This window comes from Camelus bactrianus, chromosome 14 (genome assembly GCF_048773025.1).
Source record: "Camelus bactrianus isolate YW-2024 breed Bactrian camel chromosome 14, ASM4877302v1, whole genome shotgun sequence".
Classification (NCBI taxonomy): Eukaryota; Metazoa; Chordata; class Mammalia; order Artiodactyla; family Camelidae; genus Camelus; species Camelus bactrianus.
This window is the reverse complement of record NC_133552.1, coordinates 15,822,637-15,847,867: the sequence shown is the minus strand read 5'-3', so window position 1 is coordinate 15,847,867 and position 25,231 is coordinate 15,822,637. Positions and strand designations below refer to the sequence as shown.

The 25,231-nt window shown below is 39.9% G+C and overlaps 1 protein-coding gene across 8 annotated transcripts; it reads left to right on the top strand.

The window, feature by feature from the left end:
* On the top strand, nt 1–25,029 carry CYSLTR2 (cysteinyl leukotriene receptor 2). Of its 8 annotated transcripts, none has more exons than XM_045514049.2 (5): nt 1–119; nt 10,386–10,461; nt 11,698–11,720; nt 21,931–22,003; nt 23,987–25,029. In XM_045514049.2, exon 5 carries the CDS (start codon nt 23,988–23,990, stop codon nt 25,023–25,025), a length of 1,038 nt encoding a protein of 345 aa, XP_045370005.2. In that variant the 5' UTR covers nt 1–119; nt 10,386–10,461; nt 11,698–11,720; nt 21,931–22,003; nt 23,987; the 3' UTR covers nt 25,026–25,029. The 8 variants fall into 8 exon arrangements, with proteins under 8 accessions (XP_045370005.2, XP_045370002.2, XP_010949714.2 ...); XM_045514046.2 differs by having other exon boundaries at nt 11,698–11,765; XM_045514047.2 differs by lacking the exon at nt 1–119 and adding an exon at nt 7,798–7,919 and having other exon boundaries at nt 11,698–11,765.
* Nucleotides 25,030–25,231: the final 202 nt, after the last annotated feature.

Here is a 25,231-nt window from a genome sequence, read left to right as displayed (position 1 = left end):
GCCAAGAAAACAAGAGGCTGGAGTTCTGTTCCTTCCTTCTTCCACCAGGCATCAAGCAGAGGGCTCTACAGCCCATTCGTCCTTGGTCACTGTTGACTAAACGTTGAGCCTGAGGCCAGGTACAGAGGGGAACAGGGGGAGGAATGGCTTTAGGAGAGTGTGTGGAGGATGGAGGGAGGGGAAGTAAGAGGGTGAGAGCAGTTTCTAAATCATTTCCTGTCCCCCCCACCCCCCGCCCCGGGTCTGCCTAGAACGCTTGCCATTTGTGAGGGTTTAATATACTCTAATGGAACAATCTCAGGTCCATGGGAAGACATACTTGACTTGATTCAATTTGACCAGCTTTATTGAGCACCTATTGTGTTTAGAATGGCAGGCTGCATACTGAGAATACCTAGGAAAGTTTATACTCTAGTCGGAGAGAGGGCATAAGCCATGCATTAAAATGTCTGGCAGCTTCTGCTAAGTGCCAAACTGTAAATAAATAGCCTTGCCTACTGTTGTCATTTACTTCTTGAGAGATTTGTTTGAAATTAGTCTCTGGAAGGCCTGATTAATGCAATATGGAATTGAGATGGAAGGGGCCACAAATCAGAAACTTGCAAACTGAGAGAGTTGGATTGTCTGGTAATTGTCCAAACACTCCCCCTTCAAAAATGCTGTGAATCTGCATTCCCCAGAGAGAACAGTTATTAATCTAGTATTTCCCCTTGTGTACGAATCCTACTCATTCCTTACATGGTGCATTTCAACTTCCCCAAGTCCTGCCTGTATTAATCAGGCTTTTCCAGAGAAACAGAACCAATAGGACACAGGCATGCATGCACGTACACAAACACACACTTTTTTTTTAATGTGTTGGCTCACATGAACATGGGAGCTGGCAAATTCAAAAACCACAGGACAGACTGGTAGGCTGGAAATTCTGGCAGGAGTTGATGTGGTAGTCTTGAGTCTAAATTCCTCAGGGCAGTAGGCTGGAAATTTGGACAGGGTTACTGTGTTGCTATCTTGAGAATTTCTTTTACTTTGGGGAACCTTAGTCTTTGCTCTTAAGGCCTTCAACTGATTGGACAAGGCCCACCCACACAAGAGAGGATAATCTGCTTTCCTCAAGGTCTCCTGATTTAAAGGGCTCATCTCATCCAAAAAACACCTTCACAGTGACATCTAGACTAGTGTTTGACTAAACAACTGAGCACCATAGCTTAGCCAAGCTGACACATAAATTCAACCATTCAACATTAAAGGAGTTTAAATTCATTCATTTCCTTTGTGGAAATTTCACATGCTACCTGGAGTATAATTTTTGTGCCTTATCTGAACTACTAGATTTTAAGTTCCTTGCAAGTAGGCTCTATTTTTATTCATCTTTTTCCCCCCAGTTTTATTATGTAGAATTATTACAGTTCGACTGCACACACACATTATATTGTATGTAAATACATATAAACAGTATACTGCACATTTTTTTAGTTTTTGCATATGTACTAATTATTGTTTCTAAGAAAAGATTAGATCTTTAGCTTTATTTTTATTCATCTTTTTATCCTCTTCCAAAACTTAGCACAACACTGTGTTTTACCAAGTCCCACGCTGAGCACCTCATGTGCACCAGCTTATTCAACCTTCAGAACAAGCTCACTGTGCTGTTATTACCATTTCACAGGGGCTAAGAGGCTCTGAGAGGGTAAGTCATGCACACACACCCAGAGCTGGAAATGGCCATGTGGGATGGAAGCCCAGGCTGGCCTGTGGCTCCCTGCATACTGCCCAGTGTTTCTACCCAGGTTCACTGCCATGAAGGCCCACCCTTCACCTGGGGCACCTGCTTCTCTCCCAGGGTCAGTTTCTGCCCCGCTGCCTCTAAGAAGCCTTTCCTGATGTGCTCTCCCTTGGGGAGAAGAGCTGATCAGGGCCAGTAAGGTTGCGCTCTGGACCAAGGTGGAGCAGGATAGAGATCCAGCTCTTGGTCTCTGGCAACTGGCAAGCTCCTAACTGAGGAAGGGACACCTTGTTATAATTCTAATACACAGAACAGGTATTCTTCACACAGAGTCACCTATGTGTGTTTGTTGGGCCCTAGGACTGACAATTCCTTCCTTCAGGACCTCCTTGCACAAGGACTCAGGAATGTTCACCTCCTGCCCTTCTCTACTAGGTAGTGACCCTCTTGGGGGCAGGACCCATGTCTTAGGTGTTATTATATACTCCTTGTCCAGCATGGGGACTGGCGTACCTCTGCTTAATGTTTCTTGAGCAAATGGGCAGAAGGAAGAATGAAGGGAGGAATGCAGATGGATTTCATGAAGTTGGCAAGATTCTTTTCATTCCTTTCTTCCTGTCTACACATATATGTATTGAGTACCTACTGTGCCTCAGTTGCTGTGTAGACAATGGGGCTACAAAGATAACTAGGATGTTCTGATTCTGGCCCAGAAAGAGAAACTCGTTTATTCTTTTCTACCACTTTACACAGAGAGGAAAAACAACTGCCTTACATCAAGCTGGTTCCTCAGTGCACCCTTCTAGGTTTCCTGGGGCTTCTTCCTTCCAGGCTCCTAATTACTCAAAATGCTCAAAACTGAAGTCTTTTTATGTGAACCAATTTATAAACATTGATGCCCCTAAAGCGTGAGACATTCAGAGTTTAGAATGCCTTCTCCATTGCACATTTCCCAACTGTTTTCTGCAGCACCCTCTCCTTTACCAAACCCACCTCTCTCCACCCCACCAGGATGGAGCCCAGGCTCCTTTCCTTCCGCAGCACCGCCCTCACCCCCATCAGAACAGAGGGTAATACTAATTGTGCCCTGGGCTGTCAACAGGAGCCTCAGGGCTCATCTACAAGAAGTAAAGTGAATTGGCTCATCTGGGCAGTTCCTAAGGGCTCTGTACTTGGACTTCCCTGATTACTTAGACGAAATAATACAATTTCCTGGGATCTGCAGAATCCTGAAGTCTCCAGCTATTAAAGCAACTGCAAAGTACTCTTTAAGTACTTAAATGCATGATGTGTTCTGTGTTTCTGTTTTCTTGGGCCATCAGCTTGTGCCCGTTCTATTGAGCATACCCAGTGTAGTTTTAGTTTGGCATGCCCAAGAGGCATTTGCTGCCTCCACTTTTGGGCTGTTAAGATGGACAGAAGCCTGATAAACTGAGGAAACAATTGTGCCAAATGAATGTGAGTGTCATGTAAATGCCCAGCAAAGCTAAGAGGTGATTTTGGTTCTGTTAGTAAGTAGAAATCCCTAATATGGGCAGGATGGGTTTATAATATGGAAAGGAACTAAGGCTGGCATTTGCTAATGGTAGGAGAATGCATAATTACTCAGCATCTCTGAAATGTAGGCTCCTCATCATTTAGATATTATCAGAAGGGACAATATCTAACTCAGAGCATCGTTGCAATGACTACGTGAGACGTGTGTGTGTGGCCGTGCCTGCAGGGGGAAGTCGGGAAACCTGCCGCGCATGCGCTCTGCCCAGAACCGCCCAGAGGTCGGCTCTCCGGGCGCTCTGGTCCTGACCCTGGACACGAGGTGTGGAGTCAGGAGAGGTCCGCTTAGTTCTTAAAGATCCGATTAGTTCTGAAAGCTCTGGTCTCAAACTCAGATTCGACCTAGGGAAGGTGGAGAACAGAACGTTCTTTAGGATTTTCCGGTGGCTCATTTGTCTTTTATCTCAGGAGCCATTCCATCATCTGCTGTATCGAACCTCATGTTTACAAACTCCCGCCATATATTCTATCATTGAAACTAAACCAGAGCCATCCATCACAGTCTGTCAGCCCAAGTTTGGGGAGGAAAAAAAAAAAAAAAAAAAAAAAAGCTTCACGCAGCGGGGGGTAAAAATAATAACTGAAGGCAGTTTCTTCTCCCAACGACAGTGCATTCTGTTGATAGATTAAAATTCAATCCCTAAAATATTCATGCTGACATGGGAAAATATGTGGAAGTGTACGTGGGAAAAAGCAGAATACAAATTTATATCAAACAGGAAGTGACAAATGAGCAAACAACAGCATAGAAAAATGTGTAGAAGAAAATGCACTAAAATGCTGTCTTTTGAGGGTTGGTAGTATGATTGACTTTTATGCAAAGAAACTAAGTTTAGCTTAGAAGTTCCTTATGTTCAGAAACTGGTCTTACTTATCTTTGTAACCTCCTTCCTTCCTTTCCCTTCCCCCATGGAGGGTCCTGGCGTGTTCCCAACACCACACAACCAGCCTGCAGACATCAGACCATACCATCTCTTGACTCTCTGTTTGGGGTTCTTACTTGGCCACCTGCCTCCTCAGGCAAAGGTGGGAGTGAAGAGGACACCCGCTGTGGGGACCGAAGCCACAGAGGGCAGGGAAAGTGCTCTTGAGAGCTGGTCAAGCCGGGCTCGAGACACCACTGTTGGGATTTGGAAGCGACCAGAAGGGAATGATGAGCAATTAGAAATTTGACACTAAACTAATGAGTTGAGATTCTTTTCTGTCCTGTGTATTTTGTTCAGATTTTAATTCTGTGGACCTTTTCCAAAATTTTACATTCTTACGTACTAATTTTATCCTAAATGACTTGACTGTTTTCCTCTAAAAGGCCTAGGGTGGGCAGTAAGAGATTTTAAGGCTCTCGGAGAGGGGGCGCTGAAAGGGAGGGAAAGGACCCTGATAATGGCAAGAAGTGTGGGAAGGCTTCTCCACGTTTACACGCCCTCCATGGAGAAAGCTCTGCCTAAACCCAGCTGTACAAGTCACACTGTGGGACATGGACCTGCTCTTCCCCAAGGCTGTCAGTTTAGTGGCATTAAGCACATTCATATTGCTGTGCACCCATCACCACTGTTTTTCTCCAGAACTTCTCTTATCTAACAAGACTGAAACTCTTGATGAACTTGGAAAGTTCACCTGTGCTGTATCATGTGTCAGAATTTCTTTCCTTTTAAAGGCAGAATAATATTACACCTTAGGTATATATTACATTTTGTTTATTCATTCATCCATCAATGGGCACTTGAGTTGCTTCCACCATTTGGCTATTGTGAGTAATATAGTACTATGAACATGACTACAAAAATACGTCTTCAAGATCCTGTTTTCAATTCACTGGGGTATATACTTAGATGTAGAATTGCTAGATCATAAGATAATCCTATCTTTAATTTTTGAGAAACTGCCATACTGTTTTTCATAGTGGCTGCACCATTTTGCATTCTGGTCAGCCACATCCTTGCCAACACTTGTTTTTTTGTTTTTGTTTTTGTTTTTGTTTTTGTTTTATAAAATAAATAAATAGCCATCCTAGTGGGTATGAAGTGGCATTTCCTTTTGGTTTTGATTTGCATTCCCCTAATTATTAGTGAAGTTGAGTATTTTTTCAAGTGCATATTGACCATTTTTATATCTTTGTTGGAGAAATGTCTATTCAAGTCCTATGCCCATTTTTTATTGAATTTTTTGTTTGTTTTTGTTGCTGATGAGTTGAAGGAGTTCTGTATATAGTCTAGATACTTTATCAGATGTGTGATTGGCAAATATTTCCTCCTATTCTGTGGATTGTTTTTTAATCTGTTGATAGTGTCCTTTGATTCACAAAAGTTTTCATTTTTAATGAAGTCCAAAGCCTGTGCCTTTGGTGTCATGTCCAGGAAACCATTGCCAAATCCACGAAGACTTTCCCTTGTTTTCTTCTAAAAGTTTTATAGCTTTAGCTCTTACATTTAGGTCTTTGATCCATTTTGAGATAATTTTTGTATTATGATGTTAGAGAAGGGTTCGACTTAATTTTTTATATGTGGATATCCAAGTCTTCCCAGCACCATTTGTTGAAAAGATTGTCTTTTCCCATAATGATCTTGGCACTCTTGTCAAATATTATTGGATTATATATGTGAGGATTTATTTCTGAGATCTCTATTCTACACCATTAAGCTATGTATCTGTCTATGCTAAGCCTACACTTTTTTTAAAATTATTATTACTGTAGTGATTGTTTCGGCTATTTAGGGGCCCCTTTAGATTCCACACTGTCAAAAGTTCAGAAATAGCTGACGTTAAAACAATGAATCATTGAAGTAGTAATTACTAAAAGTTCATTGTGCACATACCAAAAAGACAATTTGCAAACTGGGAGCATTCAAACCAAAACATAGGAAGAGGCTTAGAAGTATATTGTTATAAAGCAGCTTACACAGGGAGAAAGCAGTGACTGTTTATTCTTCACAGTGATTGGTTATAATAGAATTTTCAGTGATTACCTCATATCAACCTTGGGAAACAGTTCAAGTTTTGCTTCAATAATTTCCAGAGGCATAAGCAAGAAATGACCCAGGTAGTGTTAGTCTTGCAAAATAAACTAAATTAAGCTTTATTTGCATAACTAAAGTGGTTTTGTCTGCCCAGGTAATTTTCATGGCTGGTCTCTATTTGTTTTTGACTTTAACAGTTCCTCCTTTTGGTCATTTTTTCAGTGGTCTGAGAGTATCACTAACCAGAATAGCATTATTCTCATTTACCTGCATTGATGGATAGTCAGGCCAAAGAATGGCATATTCGCTGTTTTCACTAGTTGAGTCATCGGGCCAAAGGGCCATATAGTCACCATCTTCATTATTTATGTGGTTATTGTTGATTTCACCCAGTTGTCTGATCATGATGGACACCACTTGGCATGTGAGGGGCTGCTGAGAGGCATTTAAAACCCGCGAGATTATACAATGCCCTAGAGAGGTTAATATGATGACTATAAGAAAACAATAACCAAAGATTGAAAAATTCCCTAGAGATTCCCAGGAGACAAGATTTAAAAATTAAATAACTCACATTTGTTATAATCAAACAGGTTTTACCTCTAAGTCAATCTGCAATTTTTCTGGATAATGTATAACTGGGTTTCAATTTTTAAAAAATTATTTACACAGACACAACATGATGTATTATCAAACATATATCCTTATATCTTCATGTTACTTAGGACAAAATGAACAGAAGGATGTTTTAATTCAGGGGATGGTACTGCATATAAATGTCCACCTAAATTAGGCCTCTACCTGGTGTGAGCAATCAGGTAATTTAATGAGAGGCATTTCTATGGAAACAAAAGAAAAATAAGAGGTTAATAGTTTGAGCAAATTATAAATTTAGTTTCTGAGTTTGGAGAGCAGCCAGCTGGGAAAATTTCCAGACGTCGAATTTGAGCATCTTCCGATAGCGTGAGGGCAAGAAGTGGCAATCAGATAGGTTTCCTGGTTTACAGTGTGAATGTCTTGGGTGATTTTTCTGAGTAGTCACGTAGCAACAGGTACAAAATTGATCACGCATGAGCTGTTGTGATTATTTCTTTGACATTTATTTTAAGTTGTCCATTTTTAGCTTGCATGGCTTTGGAAAAGGACAATTTTAGTTTCCAAGTCAAAATAGTAGGAAAAAATCCAAAATGTTTGTTTGGAGAGTTCCAGCCAAATATTTGAGGAAACTAGAAGAATTCAGTTTCCTTTCTGGTTGATAGGTAGAAAACAAAACCTCAAAGAATTAACAGCACTAGAATCTACTCTTCACAAAGATGTGTTACTGAGATCCAATTTTTTTCCTCTATAATTGTCCCCATTTTTATCAAAGATAATCACAGTAAGACTAATTTGTTTGCAAAGTAAGTCTCATTTCAATAAACTTGGCCTGATTATTTATATAAGTGCAGCAAGAATAGTGACTGACTACATTGGCTATTTTGAATCTGCTACACTGGAACCTTTCATAAGAAATCTCAGATTAAACTTTCAAAAGCTTCTCACGGCCAGGAAACAAAACAAGGACTCATCCAACTGTGTACTATTACAAGGAGATTAGATTCTTAGTGAACATAGGCAAATGCATACATTGTCATGAAAATTAAGAATACTTAATGAGAGTTCCTGAATTCTGGAGCAATCAGGTAAGGAAAAAAAATTTAATGTTTTAACCTTTGTTGCAAAGATATACTTTACCAAATTGTTTTAAGTTATAGATAGGTAACTTTAGAGAGAGGAGAAAAAGGGGGCCTTTGAATCTCTAATAAAACAAAATATTAAAGAAGCAGTGATGTTTTAAATGAAGTCATAAAAAGTATAATCTTCCTCATCAGTTCATTTAGTATCTTGTAATTAATTCTTGTTGGTTTTGATCTTTTGTTAGCAGTTTTATGAATTCATCAGTTTTCCATCAGAGTTTTAGAAATTCTTACTCAGTTCAGTGTTATGATCGTAAAACTATCAGAAACCTGCATTCTAAAGTACTTGTCAGGGTTTTCTCCATGAATTTCTTTGAAGATAAAGCATTTTGCAAGAACCCTTTTGCAAAAGCATCAGGGTAAAATAATAACCATCGGCAAATGACAAAAACTTAAAAGTAGCCATGGTTAAAGATCTAATGTAAGTTCACATACAGACATATACACAAATAACTGACAAATAAATTTGGTTATTTCTGTGAAACACGTTTTAAAATGATGACTGATAAACATATGAGGACTTTAGGAATTTCATATAATTTCTAGAACACTTATATAACTATACAAATACAACATAAAGAAAGCCTGGTATCACTTAATTGACAATAGTTCTCATATAATTTAACATATCAAATAAGTCTAATCAGTGTAACATTTCCTTTAAAAGGAGAGAAAACAAATATTTTGAGATGTTCCAGGGGCCTTCTGGAATACCCCAACTTGCTTCTGGGTCAAAAAGACTCCCAATTTAGAATTTGATTTTGGGAAATGTGTCAAAAATCTTAAAACCATTTGACACAGGTCAAGTTGTTCTTGAAAAATAAACTAAGTTTAAGTTGCGTGACTAAACTGGTATATATTTTGCCCTTGGAATTTTCAAGGCTAATCCCTGTTTGTTTTTTATTTTAACAACATGAATTTTAGGATAGATTTTTCTATTTCTGAAAAAACAGCATTGAGATTTTGATAGGTATTGTGCTGAATCTGTAGATCAGTTTGGGAAGTACTAACATCTTAACATTAAGCTTTCCAATCTATGTACATGGGATATCTTTCTGTTTATTTATGTCTTTAATTTCTTTCAGCTGTGTTTTAGTTTCAGCATACAAGTCTTTCACCTTCTTGGTTAACTTAATTTCTAAATATTTTATTCTTTTTGATGTTATTATAAATGAAATTTCCTTTTTGGATTGTTCACTGTTGGTGTATAGAAACGCAATTGACTTTTGTGCGTCCTGTCATTTTGCTGAATTCTTTTATTAGTTCTAACAGGTGTGTGTGTGTGTGTGTGTGTGTGTGTGTAATCTTTAGTTTTCTACATATAGGATTATATCATCTGTGAACAGACACAGTTTTACTTCTTTCTTTCCAATTTGGATGCCTTTTATTTCTTGCTTAATGTCACCGCAGCATTCAAGACATGCTGAGGATCCTAATGGGGAAGGGGAATGTGAGAAATGGTTAGACTTGGGAGATATTTTGCAAGTAGAACAAATAGAGTTGTTGGCTTGGATGTTGGCTCTGGGAGAAAGAGAAGCTAAGGACGATCTCTAGGTTTATGATTGGATTGACTGGCTGAATCACTGTGGTGCCATTTGATTAGATGGAGTATATGGGGGAGTGTGCACTGGGGAGGGGAAGTTTCAGCATATTAAATTTGGCCATGGGTGTGGATAGCATAGATAAATACAAGAGAAGATGATGAGAAGAGGTCAGAAGACAGAATTTTGGGGCAAGCTCACACTTAGAAAAAAGACAGAAGAAGAGTAATCAGAAAGGGTAGCAAATAGGAAACAATCTACGGGGTAGAAAAAGAACCAGGGGAGTCAGAGGAACAAGGAGGGTAAAGTTTCAAGAAACTGGCAGTGGCTAACTGTGCAAAACAAATTGAGGAAAGAAGACGAGGACTGAGAAAGGACCTTTTACATGAACAAAGATTAGGCCACTGATAACTTTGGACAACATTTTCAGCAGAATGGGTACGGCCTCCGCCCATGTGCAAGTAGGTTGAAAAAGCACGTGGATGATGGAAATTGCTCTAAACAGCTCTGAAGTGCTGTACTTATAAGGTGGTGTTGATTTCAGTGTTGTCATGGAAGCAAAAATCATTCAGGGGAACTAAAAGCCACTTAAAACCCCTGACTCTAGCCCATCACATCCCTTGATCTGTTGTGAAAGATGCTGATAAAAACAGTCATTAGAGGGGCAGGGCTAATTCAGGTTTCTTCCCTTGGATGTAGTCCCTGAGTGGAAATTTGACCCCCTTCATCTTAAGAGGAAAGCCAGCACCCACACTCACACCAGATCCTATAAAGCACAGATGACTCACTGACCAAAGTTCCTTATTCTCTTGCTATTGGCTAACGCTGTTCATAAAATATAATTTGCTGTTTCACTTCTCTTTGAAACAAGCAAGCTGAATTACTTGGAGGAGGAAGACAGCAGAGAGGAGACAGAAGCCAAGGCAGCTGAAAGAAAGCAAACTCAGGTGAGCACTTTTATCTTCGCTTTGTTAGCTCATTGTGAAGAGTTATGCTTTGCTTATCACTTCACAGTCAGAAGAATACTTTTTGAAAAGTAGGTTTATTTTGTAAACTTCATAAAAGTAAGTTGTCTTATAAACTTTTTTCTACCATATACATGGTAGTTTAAAAAATACTGGGAAACTACAAAAAAGTAGAAGGAAGCAAAAACCACCACTGAGATAGTTTCTATTGATATTCTGGGGGTATTTCTTTTCATTCTTTTTTGTGTGTCTGCATGTGATTTTAGTTGATTTTCATAGTTGTGCTCATATACAATGAATATGTTTATATTTCTTTTTTTCTATTAGAGCATATATTTTTCCACATTGCTGTAAATGCTTCATAATCATAATTTTAAATTACTGCATAATATTGCATTGAAGAGATTCAATATACTTGAGCCACGCATTCCCCTAGTTTGGGTCATATGGCATCTTTCTTATTTTTCATAGACTGAGTCATTTGATTATGTAAGATAAGCTTTCTTCATTCAGGGTCTTGTTCTTCGAGGAGAGGAGGTGAAATTTGAGAATGTAGATTTCTGTGGTTTTTGTCAGAGGCACAGTGAGAGGGAAGGAGTGTGTAAGAACATGGGCTTGTATTCTGCTTACTACCCCTTTGGGTCCTCAATCAGTGATTCTCAGCTCTGGCTGTACATTCTGGCAGAATCAGCTGCTTCTGAGGCAATTAGAAAGTTACCTTTAGAATACCTGAAACTTCACTTTTGGTGATGAGACAGTCATCTATAGGTTTTGGTTTTCTTTTTTAACTTTCAAAAATTTCCCAGGTGGTTCTAACGGGTGTCAAGCATAAAAGCAGCTGACCTAGGTTATCTGAAATATTCTCCTGTCTCTGACACATACCTGAGAGTGATACATTTTAAGGGAAAGGGAGATACACTATCAGGAAAGCCACCCAAATCTCCCTTTTAATACTGTATAAATAATACAAGGGTAATTTGTGGGAAACATAAGACGTCTAGAAATTTCTATCATCTACCTCAGCCTCATAAACTCTTGAGATGAGAATCCACTTAAGAGTTTCAGTTTACTAATGCTTTAAAGAGATGAATTTGTTTCCATGCACTGGTGGTTAGATGTTAGAGAGGTGGAGATTCCAGAATGTTCTAAAAGTATCCAAATTAAGCCCAGCATCTGTTCATGTTCTGCCAAACTAGCCAGACTTCCTTTCATTTGCAGACTCTTCAAGGACAAAACACAAGGTGGGCATTTAACAGCTGACCACTGCTGTTCAATTTTATTCATCGGTATGTCTACATAACTGAGTACTCTTTTAACCATTAACATGACATTGATGTTTATTAATTGGCACAGAAATTAGTGCCATGATTAATTGACACAGAAACTGGCACATGATTTAGTGATAAGAAAAAAGCAAGGTACAAAACAGCATTAAAATATGCACTCATTTTTGCTTAAAAATATGTATAGTTGAAGAAAGATGAAAGGAAGCAAAGGCACAAAAGTTTGTTTATGTCTGACTGTTCGTAAAGCTTGTAATTTAAGTTTATGTCAGCGAGGCAGGGGTTGAGGTAGAAACAGGATCTCCAAGAAAGGCTATCCTGCAGGCACCTAGAAATGCGGGACCTGGAGCTCAGGCTTAAATTCTCCTGGTCTCAGGGTTTTGTTTTTTTTTCTTTATATTTAAAATGGAGATAATAATGCAACTCATCCTACCCAAAAGATAGCCAGGTGGAACAAATGAGATAACAGAAGAAAATTCTTATAAAAATAAATTTTAAAGAATAATAAAAAAAAAATATTAAAAAAAGAAAATTCTTTGCAAATTTTAAGGTGAAAATATGATATTTTCAACATATAAAAGGCCTGTCTGAGAGTCGGAGGCAGAGAAGGTGAGCTAGGACCTCGGTGGGGCTCCAGTGGGTGTCCACTCGCCACCAAAGAAGAGCTGATAGTGGACTCAGAAGAGCTGAGCAGTCAGAAAATGAAAAACCGTAAGTCGTCAGGGCCACAGAAATCAGAGGAGTGAGAGTTACAAAGACAAGACATGAGGATCCTCCTCTAGGATGACTGAGAAGGAAGTTTGAGAAAAGAGCAGTAGCACCAACCGCTAGGCAGGAACAAACAACCTTATCCTGGTTTTGTATGACTCAGAGAGGAGGTGAGGCTGGACCACGGCAGCTACTGCTGTAGATGAGGAAGAGGAAGACGAGAAAGAAATGACAGCACCGAGCCCAGTGATTCAGGGAGTTTAGGTGTGAAAGGACAGGGAAAAGTAGATGCTTGACAGGTCACAGACTTTGGTAAGAGAAGAGGAATCTGGTGTTTGGTTGATCAACTGCTCTGCACAGTGGACATATTCTTCCATTTATGACTCAAAACAATCCTAAGGGACTAACTTTATTAGCCTCCTTTTAAAGGTGAGGCAGCTACACCTCAGAGAGTAAGGAATGAACAGCTAGGAAGTAGGAGGGTTGGGGGAGTCAAGTTTAGTGCAAATTCTACACCAGCCTGGTTCAAGTTTACGATCGACAGAGGAAGAGAAATGAACAGAAGAAGAGACTGAAGTTGTTGGAGTGAGATGGGCTGAGAGTAAGAATCAAGGTGTCTCCAGAGAAAAGACATGCATCTTCCCTCCCCGACATCCTCTAGCAGCAAACCCTTCACAGAAGCCGAGCTGGTATGTCCTCTCCCCTCACAGTGGTCACTTCATCAACCGCTGCTCCTTTCTCAACTTCCCGGCCATGGGCTGCCTCTTAGCACCTTATTGCTAAGTCTCTGGATACTTTTTATCCCCTCTGACCACTCCCTCCTCCTTAAAACAGTCTTTCTCTTGGCCTCCTTGACCCTGCGTCCTTGATTCATCTCCTATCATCTGGCCAGTCTTTCTCAGTCACCATTCTAGGCTCCCGTTCTCTCTGTCTCCAGACCTAGGCTTGCCTCCTTCCAAACTGTCCTCCATCGGCTTAAAATACAAATCTGCTTCCCACAATCAGAGGGCTCTCATTGCTCCCAGGATAAAGCCCAAACTCCTTAGTATGGATGTAGGCCAATCTCAGACCACCCTCTACCCGCGCTTTGTCTTCCCTTTCATGCTTCACCGAGACCATCTTACTTGCAATTCCCTAAACGTGCCCTGTGCTCTCGGCAACATGACTTCATACATCCTGTTCCCCTGTCTGGAACCCCTGACCCACTCTCCTCAGCCAACCTTTCCCCTCAGTACTTTAAAAACCTCTCCCTTGCTCGCTGAGGCTGTCTGGGGTCCCTCCCCCAGGTTTCTACCCAACTCTTCACATTTCCTTCTGATAGCCCTTCTCACCTCACTTTGCCTTTCAACTTCTCGCCTCTAAAAGAACTCTGTCTACTGACTTGTCTGATTTATTCACCATCCTGGAGGTTTCCTTCATTGTCATGTCCACAGGGTCTAATCAGCATGGCTCAGAGAGAGCAGGATGGCGTTGTGACTGAGACCCGATGGGGTTCAAGCCCCATCCCACCACTAAACTGACCGGTGACCTTGGGCACAGAGGCTATTCAGTGTCTCTGCCCTTCGCATTTTCTCACCTACAAAGTGAGCATTCAGAGTCTCCAGGGCTATCTGAGGATTGACTGAGTTAATCCACACAGGGACTTTGCAGAGTGCCTCCCACAGAGTAGGCGCATCCATGTTGGCTGTCGCTTCTGGCTGGACGCATGAGGATCTGTGGCTTGAGGGGGACGGGGACTGATCGAAGAAACGGGCTTTCCCAGAGCAGGTTTGGCCAAGGCTGTGTGGCTCGAAGTGAAGGGTGGTGAGGGTGGCTGATGAACTCAGACAGCCAAGGGCTCTGATGTCAATTTACCAGAAGGATTTTCAACTTGGGAGTTAAAATTCTTGGAAATGGTGGCCAAGCAGGACTCTGGACATTGGCTTACAGCACTCGGAGAGTCTGCTGGCCCTGCAGGACCATCAGTTTCCCTTCCGACCATGTGCTGATGGGTTAGGGGCCACTGCCGGCTCCCTCAGGGCTGTTCTGCACAAAATCCCATCATTAATTCCTGTAAAGATGATGCCAAGTCCTCCAACCTTTATTCTCCAGCTTCTCTGGTCTGGAGCAGCGTACCACAGTGTCACGGCAGCCGGTGGTCTAACTGCTCACAGCCTGCTGCTGTTCCAGATGTGTTTGTGTCAGTGTGTCTTAGGGCCTCAGTCTTCGGGTTCTGCAGGCAGGTCACAGGCTTGTACCCAGGAATTGAAGGTGAGTGCACCTGTGGGCTCCCAGTCTGTACCAACGGTGGGGGTGGGACTTGCCACAAGGTCCCCTACTGGGAATGCGTCAAAAATTTTTTTTCTAGGTATAAGTAAAAATAAAATCTGTGAGGTTTTGGACCATTGCAGCTTTGCAATGACCGTGAAAACAGTCTAAGCATCAGTGTAAGCTGTTCACCTTCATCAGATTTTAACTGGTCACGCAGCATGTTTGCTTTTCTTCATAACTGCAATATGGAATCTCCGTCTGCTTCTCCTTGATTATTCTGTGTGATTTTATTACCAGTAAAGCTTCAGGAGACAAAGCCTCAACTCTTTCTTTGTTCCGGGGCCCCTTTCAGTCCAGGAAGCTGTGCACACGCTCACCCTCTGCTGTCCCTCTAAGTCTGTGCAAATTGTGCTGTCAGTTTATTTCCTAATTTCCCTTGAATTTACCTCTTCGCATATGTCTCAGCTTCCCATCACATAGTTAATCGATCTGGCTGATTTTTACAACCACATCTAGCAGCTGATTCCTTTTTCCTATTTTTTTCCCATCAGTCTAGTGAAGTATTTCAGTGTAGTGTAGTGAAACGTATTGTTTACGGACAGAAAAGAACAAAGTGTTTTAAAGGTTTCTCAAAAGAAAATGAAGCACTAAACGGAATTTTGGATCTGCGCTGGCCCTGCTTTTAACCTGGGCCTGTTAGCTAAATGAGGCCTCTCGGCAGGGTGTTTGTGTATTTTCTTTCTTTAGCTTTCCAAGGATGAAGATGCTCTTGGAATCAGAGCCCCAGCTTCTGTAGATGTCCCCTCCCTGCAACTGGGGCTGCTTGACAGCCATCAACCGCTCCCACTCCCGCCCTGCCTCCAGCCCCTACAGGGCCCAGAACCAGTCCCAGTCAGAGGCAGAGGAACTGAAGCAACTCTGGGACTCAGTGCTCCCCCTGGGGTTGATCTGATCCTGATCTGGTACCTCGATTCTAAAATTGGGCATCTCCCTTGTTTCTGAGATTTGGTCCCCACCTTCCCTATCTTGGCATCCCTGCCCTGAGTCTCTGTGCCCAAGGCTCTGGCCAGCACTCAGGTTCTCCGGGACTCAAGGCCTGCCTGCAACGGCCAGGCCGCCTCTCAGATCCGAAGTCCTCTTCCCCTCATGGCCTGGCAGTGCAAGGACCTTGCTGCCTGCAGACTGACCTTCCCTATGAGTTGTGCCTTCCTCCTCCATTGCTCAAGAAGTCCCCATTGCTAGGGTCTGTTGTTGGTCCCTCCACACCCTTCAATTCCCTCATGGAGAAACTGTTACTGTCTTTTCCTGTCTGTGGTCATACCTGCTGGATACCATGCTCTGTCTATGATAAGGGACTTTGCCCAGCATCTGCAGCTGATGAGGTCGTTGCAATCTTGCCACCTTCTTCCCCACCACCCACCCCTTGTGAGGGAAGTGAGGGAGGAAAGCAGGATGGGGTCCCAGGCTGCCCTTCCCATTGCAATTCACAAGCCCCATTGGTCTTGAGATGGGAGAAGTGATTTAAAGGTCTTCCTGGTCAAACATTTAAGGACTTGATTGCCTTCAAATCTACTTCTACCTTTTTGGACCCTTTCCTTATATAAGTTTTTCTAAGATTCTTTCAGAATCCTGGCTCCAAAGTTAGGGACATATGGATAGGACTCTGTCCTTTTCAAAAAAGGTCATTTGTAATGGAATGCATCTGTGAGAATTCTGGCTGGTCACATATCAGTCTTAGCTCCCTTTCCCTGTCCCCTTGTCCTCTGGGCTCTGGGGGTTAACCCTGGTTCTAGTGCTCTGCCCATCCAGCGCTGACACATAATTGTAACGTCTAATCCAGCTCCAGGTTTGCATCATGGATTTGGTCTGTGCGTTCTGCCTGTATTGCCTCTAGCATTTCAGCTCTGTACTACCTGATTTGGGGTTTGATCCTTCTGTCCTGGCCCTGCCAACCAATAGACTATTTCTCTTAAAAGCTGAGCTAAGACAAAATCTCCAAGCTTCTCTTTTTGCTATATTCCCTTTCCCAAGTCAGGCTTACAGACTTCCAGCCTCCATGTGACTGTTCCTCTGAACTGTATTTGCAGCCTTGACCTGTCTCCTGAGCTCTAAGCCCTGCTAATGGTCTCATCATTCTCCCTGTATCCCAGGCTAGAAACCTCAGACTTACTGGTGAGACAGATCAAAAGGAGAGAGCTGTTATCCACAAAATCAGAACTAAGGCCCCAGGGTCGAGACAAGCTCTGGACGATCCTTCCCAGTTGTGTTATCCCAGCTCTGGTGGCTGCTGCCAGTACAGCACGCACGCGAGGGAGTCAGTCATCTCTCTCTGGGAGTTCTCGCAAGTGGAGTTTTCCGTGTATTCTTTCTAGGGAAACGTGATTCACCGGAGGGGTGGTAGCTTCAAACATCTGAAATTCCCTAACGATTATCCTGAACACGCAGGGAAGGTTAAGGCTTGGCAGCTGGGTGTAAGCCCGATGTCCCTGTAAGAGGAAGTGGTCTAGCGGGGCAAACACGGTATTAGTAGTATTGGAAATTTAAGAATCACTTATCACAACCAAAATGAGCCTCTTTCTCTATTCAAGCGCCTGTTGGTGGAGAGTCACTTGTGGCGGATGGATTCCTTCCGCCGAGTCAGACATGTCCTGTAAAGCAGGCTGCAGTGTCCCTGAAGAAAATAAATGGTCTTTATCCAGGGTGGGCGTCATCTCTGCTCCCACTCCTGAAGGTGTGGGGTTGGCTGATACGGTTGTCAGGACTTCAGCAGAAGCATGTTGATGTGGGGGCGGCCAGCGTACAATTTTTATAAGACTGAAGTTTGGGGTTAATTATGCAAGGGCAATGTAAATATAGAAGGGATGTGTAAAAGGTTTTTTTTTTTTTTTTTTAAGTCATTAAATGTTGTCAGAAATCAGTTAAATTCAGAACAGTAGCTATGATCTGAGAAAAACAGACCAGAGAATTTTGTTTTTCCTTAAGTGGCAGAGACCTTACGGGATGAAGATCAGGAAGGGTATATTAGTTACTAGAGGGGGCAAAAGTCCAATGATAGACAAGGTTAATAGTAAAAGGAAAGAAAAAAAAGTGCTAAAAATCAGAATTAATTGTGTTCCATCTTGTGTGGAAACGCCTCCTTCTGTGGTCAGTACTTTCTTCTGCCGTTTTGGGCAGAAGCCATCCGCTTCTTCAAGAGACAGCTTCTGGAGAATTTCTCAAAATCTTCAGTTTGACGTCTCCCCAAGGAATGAACACTCAGTGGAGTTATGTACGTCTTTTTAGTTGGAAAACATGAATCCAAAGATTAAAATATTGGCATCTCAATGCTGGGACAGTTCTTAGTAGTGGCAACAAGGTCCTTTCCATGGAAGTTCAAGAGAAGTTTTTCCTTGATGTCTTTTCCAGAAGACCAAATATCTAAGTTTCCGGTGTTAGAAGCTGCTCTGGAAGATATTTTGAAATGCAACTTTCCCACAGTCATCACGTTAGATTGCAATAGGATAAGATCAAGGATTGGAAGTAATTCCCAAATGCATGCGGTATCCTGTTACTTCTCAGAAGGAAATAATGAGTGGATCTTAGAGGAGCCTGATCTTCCTGCCTACCTTCAAAGCCAATGGAAATATTTTGGCTATTAGAAGTTTGAGGGTTTTAGAATTCCACTAGTTCTTGTTACTTTCTCTGATGTTTGTGGATAAGTATATTTCTAAGTAAACATTACGTTTCTAAGTAAAAGGTAAAGTTTTACAGTTTTAAAATCATTGTTTCAGGGAAACGTGCTCTTTTACTGGAGACAAGTTGGGATTACAAAAATAAACAGGTTTAAAAAAAATTTTAAGCATTACAACCAGAGCTAGGAAAAGCCCTAATACACTCTGAGAATAAATAATAACCAGAACACACCCATAGACCCTTTGGAGATGTTCAAAGAAGCCTGGAGGGTTTGGTTGTCCGTATTCTACCTTTGCCGTCTCACTAGGATTGTGTTGATGGTGGAGAGGGCATGCATTGGAATATCCTTAACAACGGCCTTAAACTTACCCCACTCTTGTTTAATATCATTGCCATTTTTTCTCTGCTATTGTAGGTAATATCATGAAGCCGTTTTGCTAAACTATTTAATAGTTAATTTTAATACTTTTTTTTAAATTCAGTTATGGTCAGTTTACAATGTTGTGTCAATTTCTTGTGTACAGCACAATTCTTCAGTCATACACGAATATATATATATTCATTTTCATATTCTTTTTCACCGTGAGCTACTACAAGATATTGAATATATTTCCCTGTGCTATACAGTATAAACTTGTTGATCTATTTTATATATACCTGACAGTATCTACAAATCTTGAACTCCCAGTCTGTCCCTTCCCACCCCACTCCCCCCCGGCAACCACAAGTCTGTATTCTATGTCTGTGAGTCTGTTTCTGTTTTATATGTAAGTTCATTTGTCTTCTTTTTTTTTTTTTAACTTTTTATTATGGCTCTCTCTGTAGGTAATAACAAAACATCTCATGTTTCTTTAATTCACTGTCTATTTTAAAGTGGTTTTTATAGTGTCAGGAAGTCTCTCCATTTCTAAAGCATTTTGAATTCATGAATGAATTTAAGATCATATACCTTACGTCAATATAAGTATTTGAAATTCTCTTATATTTTATCAGCTGGCATATCTGGGTAAAGACAATTAATTTAGCCATCTGGACTTGTTTCATTTAGGGATGAAGCTTATATTTCAAGAGTAAATTCAAGTCAGTGAAAGCATAACCTGCTTGGCAGTTTGTAGTTTTCTTTATAATTATTTATTTTTATTGAAGTATAGTTGATTAGTTGATTTACAATGTTGTGTTAGTTTCAGTTGTGATTCAGTTATATACATACATACATACATATATACATATATATGTGTATATGTATTCTTTTTCAGATTCTTTCCCATTACAGGTTATTACAAGATACTGAATATAGTTCCCTATGCTGTAAGTAGGTCCTTGTTGTTTATAGTTTTTCTCTTTAAGTACGAGCAAGCCGAAAAACAAAATTAAAACAGGGATAGCCAAGGGAGAATCTGGTTACCTCTCTCTAACCAAGGTAACCGATCACGGGCTTCTTTTTCCACAGATGAGGGGAGGAGGACAGCTGGGTTTAGAATGTTACAGCCATGGATGATGTTTGAGAGGGAAACCAGCAAAACTGCACAGGAGGTTAGGTGATCAGCTGAAAAGTCCCGAGTTATTTCTGTCCATAAAGAGAGTAGATAGCAGCGAAACTATTCAGTTTAGTGGACTAAGAACCAACAGCAAAGTTGACTAAATTGATGTAAGGCTTCTGCAGGACTTGCTGCAGCTGCTGTAGCTCTTAAACAGGAAGGCTACGTCGTGGCTACTGGGTCCAATGAAAGACTGAAATGAACAACTGATCGCTGATGATTCCCATGTAATTGGGTCAGAACCCCTCGTGCTGTTCGGACTTTACATCACAAAACAGGAAAAAGGGTTTGTGAACCTAGAATCCTGTAAAATAATCTTTTGATACCCAGGTGGTAATCTTTGCACTTTAACGTGAGCTTGCTTCTGTTGACTTAAAAAGTATATAATCCTTGAAAGATACTTGTTAGCACAATTTACTTAAGTATAACTAACTTAGGAAAATCAACTTTCTTTGTAATTGATCAATTTACTGTTACTAAGTTTGTTAAGCAGAAGTGCTTGCATAATAGTTTTAAATTAATTAAAATTCAAAGGATTTTTAGAAATCTAATTATTTCCAGTGTTCTTTCATAGGATGAAGGAACAAATCTTGTATTACCTACTGGCTATTGTAGTAAACCCAAAGCCAATTTAGTCCCAAAAGACGTATTAACAGTTTCATTCTGAATTGAGGGCTTGAATTTGGGAAAGGAAGAATCAAGAATAGTTTTTTGAGGAGCCAAGATATAAGTCATAAATATCTAGAGTCAAGAAATAATTATAGGCAACAGTGTAAAAACACTCAGCAACTAACAATAGTTATTGAGAAATTAACTTTTTAAGGCAAGAAATCTTTTAAAAATTGATTTAACAGTATGTCAGAAGCACTGAAAGTTAACAGAATATTTTATTGACAAAAAGAAATCTTTACTAGTATGAGCACAAAATAACCTAGTTATTTTATATTAAAAAGACCCAAATTCTAATCTTACTCTTTTTGTACATTTTCAAATAACACTTTGCAGTATTTATTAATATGCCCTTATAGGTATGCAATTAGGCATTCACAAATATGTAAATATACAAATAAATAAATTTAAAGTGTTTATAGCTTTAAAATTAAATCTATTAAATAAAATATGTGTATCATATTAAATTTACCCTCTGAATAAACTGTTTCAGTTTTCCTAATAAACAGAAAATCATATTACATATTTGTATTTCTCTGTATTAACAATTTATACTAATTACCATCTTTAACCAAAGTAACCTTGGATTTCTTCAAGCATAAATATGTAGAGAAGAGAAAATAAAAAATTATTTATTATTTTTCTGTCTGCTAGCCTTTATTTCACACAATTTAAACAATTTTGACGTACAGACATAATTTAATTCAAAGGCATTTGCATATTTTGTTCATCTATTGCTATTCTATGAAATAAGGTAAAAATTATATTCAGTGATTAGTGTTTTATACCTATTTCTTATTCAGCAATTGTTACAGCATTTAAAGTTTATGTATTAATTAACTTAACCACTTGAATAAAATCTTAAAGTTAGTTATGGATCAGAAAATTATGATTTTAGGCAACTCATTAAATCCTATGATTTGTAGCAATGTAAGAATTTCATAAAATTAATCTTTAAAAAGGCATTCATTATTATCACTCGTTTTAGTTGAAAATAATTTTATGTGTATAATTATAAATTTTAAACAAGTTACAGAAATAATGGACTCTTGCTTAACTCGTAAAACCAATATAGGAAATTCAGTTTAATCAAAAAAAAAATTGAATCCTGGACTTGTATAAACCAAAACATTGTGCTGACGCTAGTTTGTACGTTAAACCACTTACTTAAAGACTCTGAATCATGCCAAAAACATTATCTTTTTTTAACTTGAAGATAATGCCCTTTTTTCTTTTCTCATAACTGTAATTATAAAAGCTATTATGTAAATATACTTTTAGTGTCCACAAAACAAAACACATCTTAATAACATTTTCTTTCTTTATTTCAGACATTTTGACTCTCTGCCTGAACCAGATGTTTTGAGAGTGTGCACATAAAAGGTGAACAACTCTTTTGATCAGGTAATTATTAACTTCCTATGAGAGGAAAAAAGAGAAAGAGGAATTGAAAAAACAAAAAGGGAGCCTGTATCAGATGAATACGACATTAACTGAAAAAGATAATTATGTTCCCTTTGAGATTATATATATAGTAAAAGGGACTTTGAAATATACACACAAAAAAGAGTGACGTGAAAATTGGTTTAAGTCTTTGGCAGTTTTACCAATAACGCTGATTAAAAAGCCAGCATTTATTAATCCTCAGAGTATGGAAGCAAAGAAGGGGGCTATCTCCAAACATTAAACAAAAGAGTCTCTCTTTTAGCCAAACAATCTGTTCTGGAAGGTTTCCTCACTTTTTGTTCTAAAGTGCTTCTCAAGTAAACAATCATGACTGCAATTACAAACTGTCCCTGGTGAAATTGTGCCAGTCATAGAGATAAGCACGCAAGTTCACCTTACAATAAGAAAAGCTGAAGGAAACAGGTGTTGCACCTGGAGGACGTGTGGTTTTAGGTTGGGTGGACCGACAAGAGCATCAGTGTACATAGATAAAGATATATAGATATGTACACAATACATCTTCTTTATCCAGTCATCTTCTGATGTGCATTTAGGTTGCTTCCATATCTTGGCTATTGTAAATAATGCTGCAGTGAACATCAGGGTGTACGTATCTTTTCTAATTAGTGTTTTCATTTTCTTCAGATAAATACCCAGGAGCGGAATTCCTGGGTCATATGGTGGTTTTATTCTTGATTTTTTGAGGAACCGCCATCCTCTTTTCCATAGTGGCTGCACCAATTTACACTCCCACCAACAGTGTATGAGGATTCCAACCTTTTCTCCACATCCACTTGCTAGTACTTATTATTTGTTGTCTTTCTGATAATAGTAAATTTCTTATAGACAGCATATAATTGGGTCATATGTTTTTTATTTTCCAGTCTGCCAATCTGTCTTTTAATTGGTGTATTTAGGCTGTTTACATTTAATGTAATCATTGGTTTGTTAGGGATGTCTGCCATTTTGTTTGTTTGCTTGCATTTTCTGTTATCTTTTTCCTGCCACCTGTTGGTTATCTGAATACTTCTTAGAATTCCATTTTGATTTACTTCTAGTGTGTTTGAGTGTATGTCTTTACATAGCTTTTTAGTGGCTGCTCTAGGTGTTACATTACACATGCCTCACTTACCATGGTCTATTGGCCATGATGCCAATAGACCATCATCATTTTACCACTTCAGATGAAGTGTGTGGAAACTTTACCTCTTTATGTTCTTCACCCTTCCCCACTTATAATATAATTATCTTAAAATTTCTTTACATCCATTTAGAATTACATCAGTGTTATAGTTTTTGTTTTAAACATCATATAAAACTCAGACTCAAAAGAGAAGAAAAACCTATTGTAGTTACCCATATGTTTGCTTATCATGTTCTTTCTTTCTGATCCAAAGTTCCTTCTTTTATTGATTCCTTTCTGTAGAGAAATTCTTTCAGTGATTCTTTTAGGGTAGGTCTGCTGGCAACAAATTTTCTTAGTTTTCCATCATCTGAGACTGTCTTGATACCTGAAGGATACTTTTGGTAGGTCTTTTCTTTGAGCATTTAAAACCTGTGCCACTTCCTTCTGTCTTCTACAGATTCTGATGAGAAATCTGCTGTCTGGTAGATTCAGACTGCAGTGTCACAGGGCACTCATGCCAACATGGGCACTAGGCAAAAGTTCCCTCATTTTGAGACTTCAGCTTCAACCAAATAAATTAATGTTTATTCTGCATTCTAGAGATTTATCATGAAATGTAATGGAGCATATAGTAAAGACATACAGTAAAAGTACAGGCATATACTAAGTGTATAAACATATAGTAAAATGTAGGCAATATTTTTTGACTCAAGTTTTAAAGAAAAGCTAATATTTCTCTCTGTTTCATTAAAACGTGGAAGAATGTAAGTAGTGAGCAGGAGGTAATTTTTTGTGTCTGTTTCTTTTCAATTCAGCATGGAGAAAAAGCTTGTGTCCTTATCGCCACCCATCTCCCTGTCAGACGTGGAACCCAATGGCACCTCCAGCAATCACCATAGCAACAGGAACTGCACAATTGAAAACTTCAAGAGAGAATTTTACCCCATTGTATACTTGATAATATTTATCTGGGGAGCCTTGGGAAATGGCTTTTCCATATATGTTTTCCTGCAGCCTTATAAGAAGTCCACATCTGTGAATGTTTTCATGCTTAATCTGGCCATTTCAGATCTCTTGTTCACAAGCACTCTGCCCTTCAGGGTTGACTATTACCTCCGAGGCTCCAACTGGATATTTGGGGACCTGACCTGCAGGATTATGTCTTATTCTATTTACGTCAACATGTACAGCAGCATTTATTTCCTGACTGTGTTGAGTGTTGTGCGTTTCTTGGCAACTGTTCACCCCTTCCGGCTCCTTCATGCCACCAGCATCAGGAGCGCCTGGATTCTGTGTGGGGGCATTTGGCTCTTTATCATGGCTGTCTCCACCATGCTCCTGAACAATGGCTCTGAGCCGAAAGGCAATGTCACGTCGTGCTTAGATCTGAATTCTAACAAAGTTACGAAACTGAAGACCATGAACTACATTGCCTTGGTGGTGGGCTTTCTGCTGCCGCTCTGCATCCTCAGCATCTGTTACCTGCTGATCATTCGAACTTTGTTAAAGGTGGAGGTCCCAGAATCGGGGCTGCGGCTTTCTCACAGGAAGGCACTGACCACCATCATCATTGCCTTGATCATCTTCCTCCTGTGTTTCTTGCCCTATCACATACTGAGAACCCTCCACTTGATCATGTGGAAAGTGGGTAAATGCAAAGACAAGCTACATAAAGCCGTGGTCATCTCATTAGCTTTGGCAGCGGCCAACAGCTGCTTCAACCCTTTGCTGTATTACTTTGCTGGGGAGAATTTTAAGGACAGACTAAAGTCTGCACTCAGGAAAGTTCATCTACAGAAAACAAAGTGCAGCTTTTCTGTATGTACGCAGTTGAGAAAGGAAACAAGAGTGTAAGGGATTATCAGGTGAGGCTGTTCCTGTGTCCTTGTGTCCACCTTCATTCACGTGTCGTCTCCAAATGACCATCTATTTACACCATCCCCAACCCAGGGGGCATCCCAAGATTGAATTGACCGTGACTTTTGTTAATAAGATATATTTCAAAATTTTCATCAGTTGTATCTTCAGTGATTGAGTCCAAAGGAGTACAGCAGGAAAAA

Bases quoted from the DNA above. Each gene is read 5' to 3' on its own strand.
- CYSLTR2 (XM_045514049.2), top strand. From the start codon at position 23,988: ATGGAGAAAAAGCTTGTGTCCTTATCGCCACCCATCTCCCTGTCAGAC.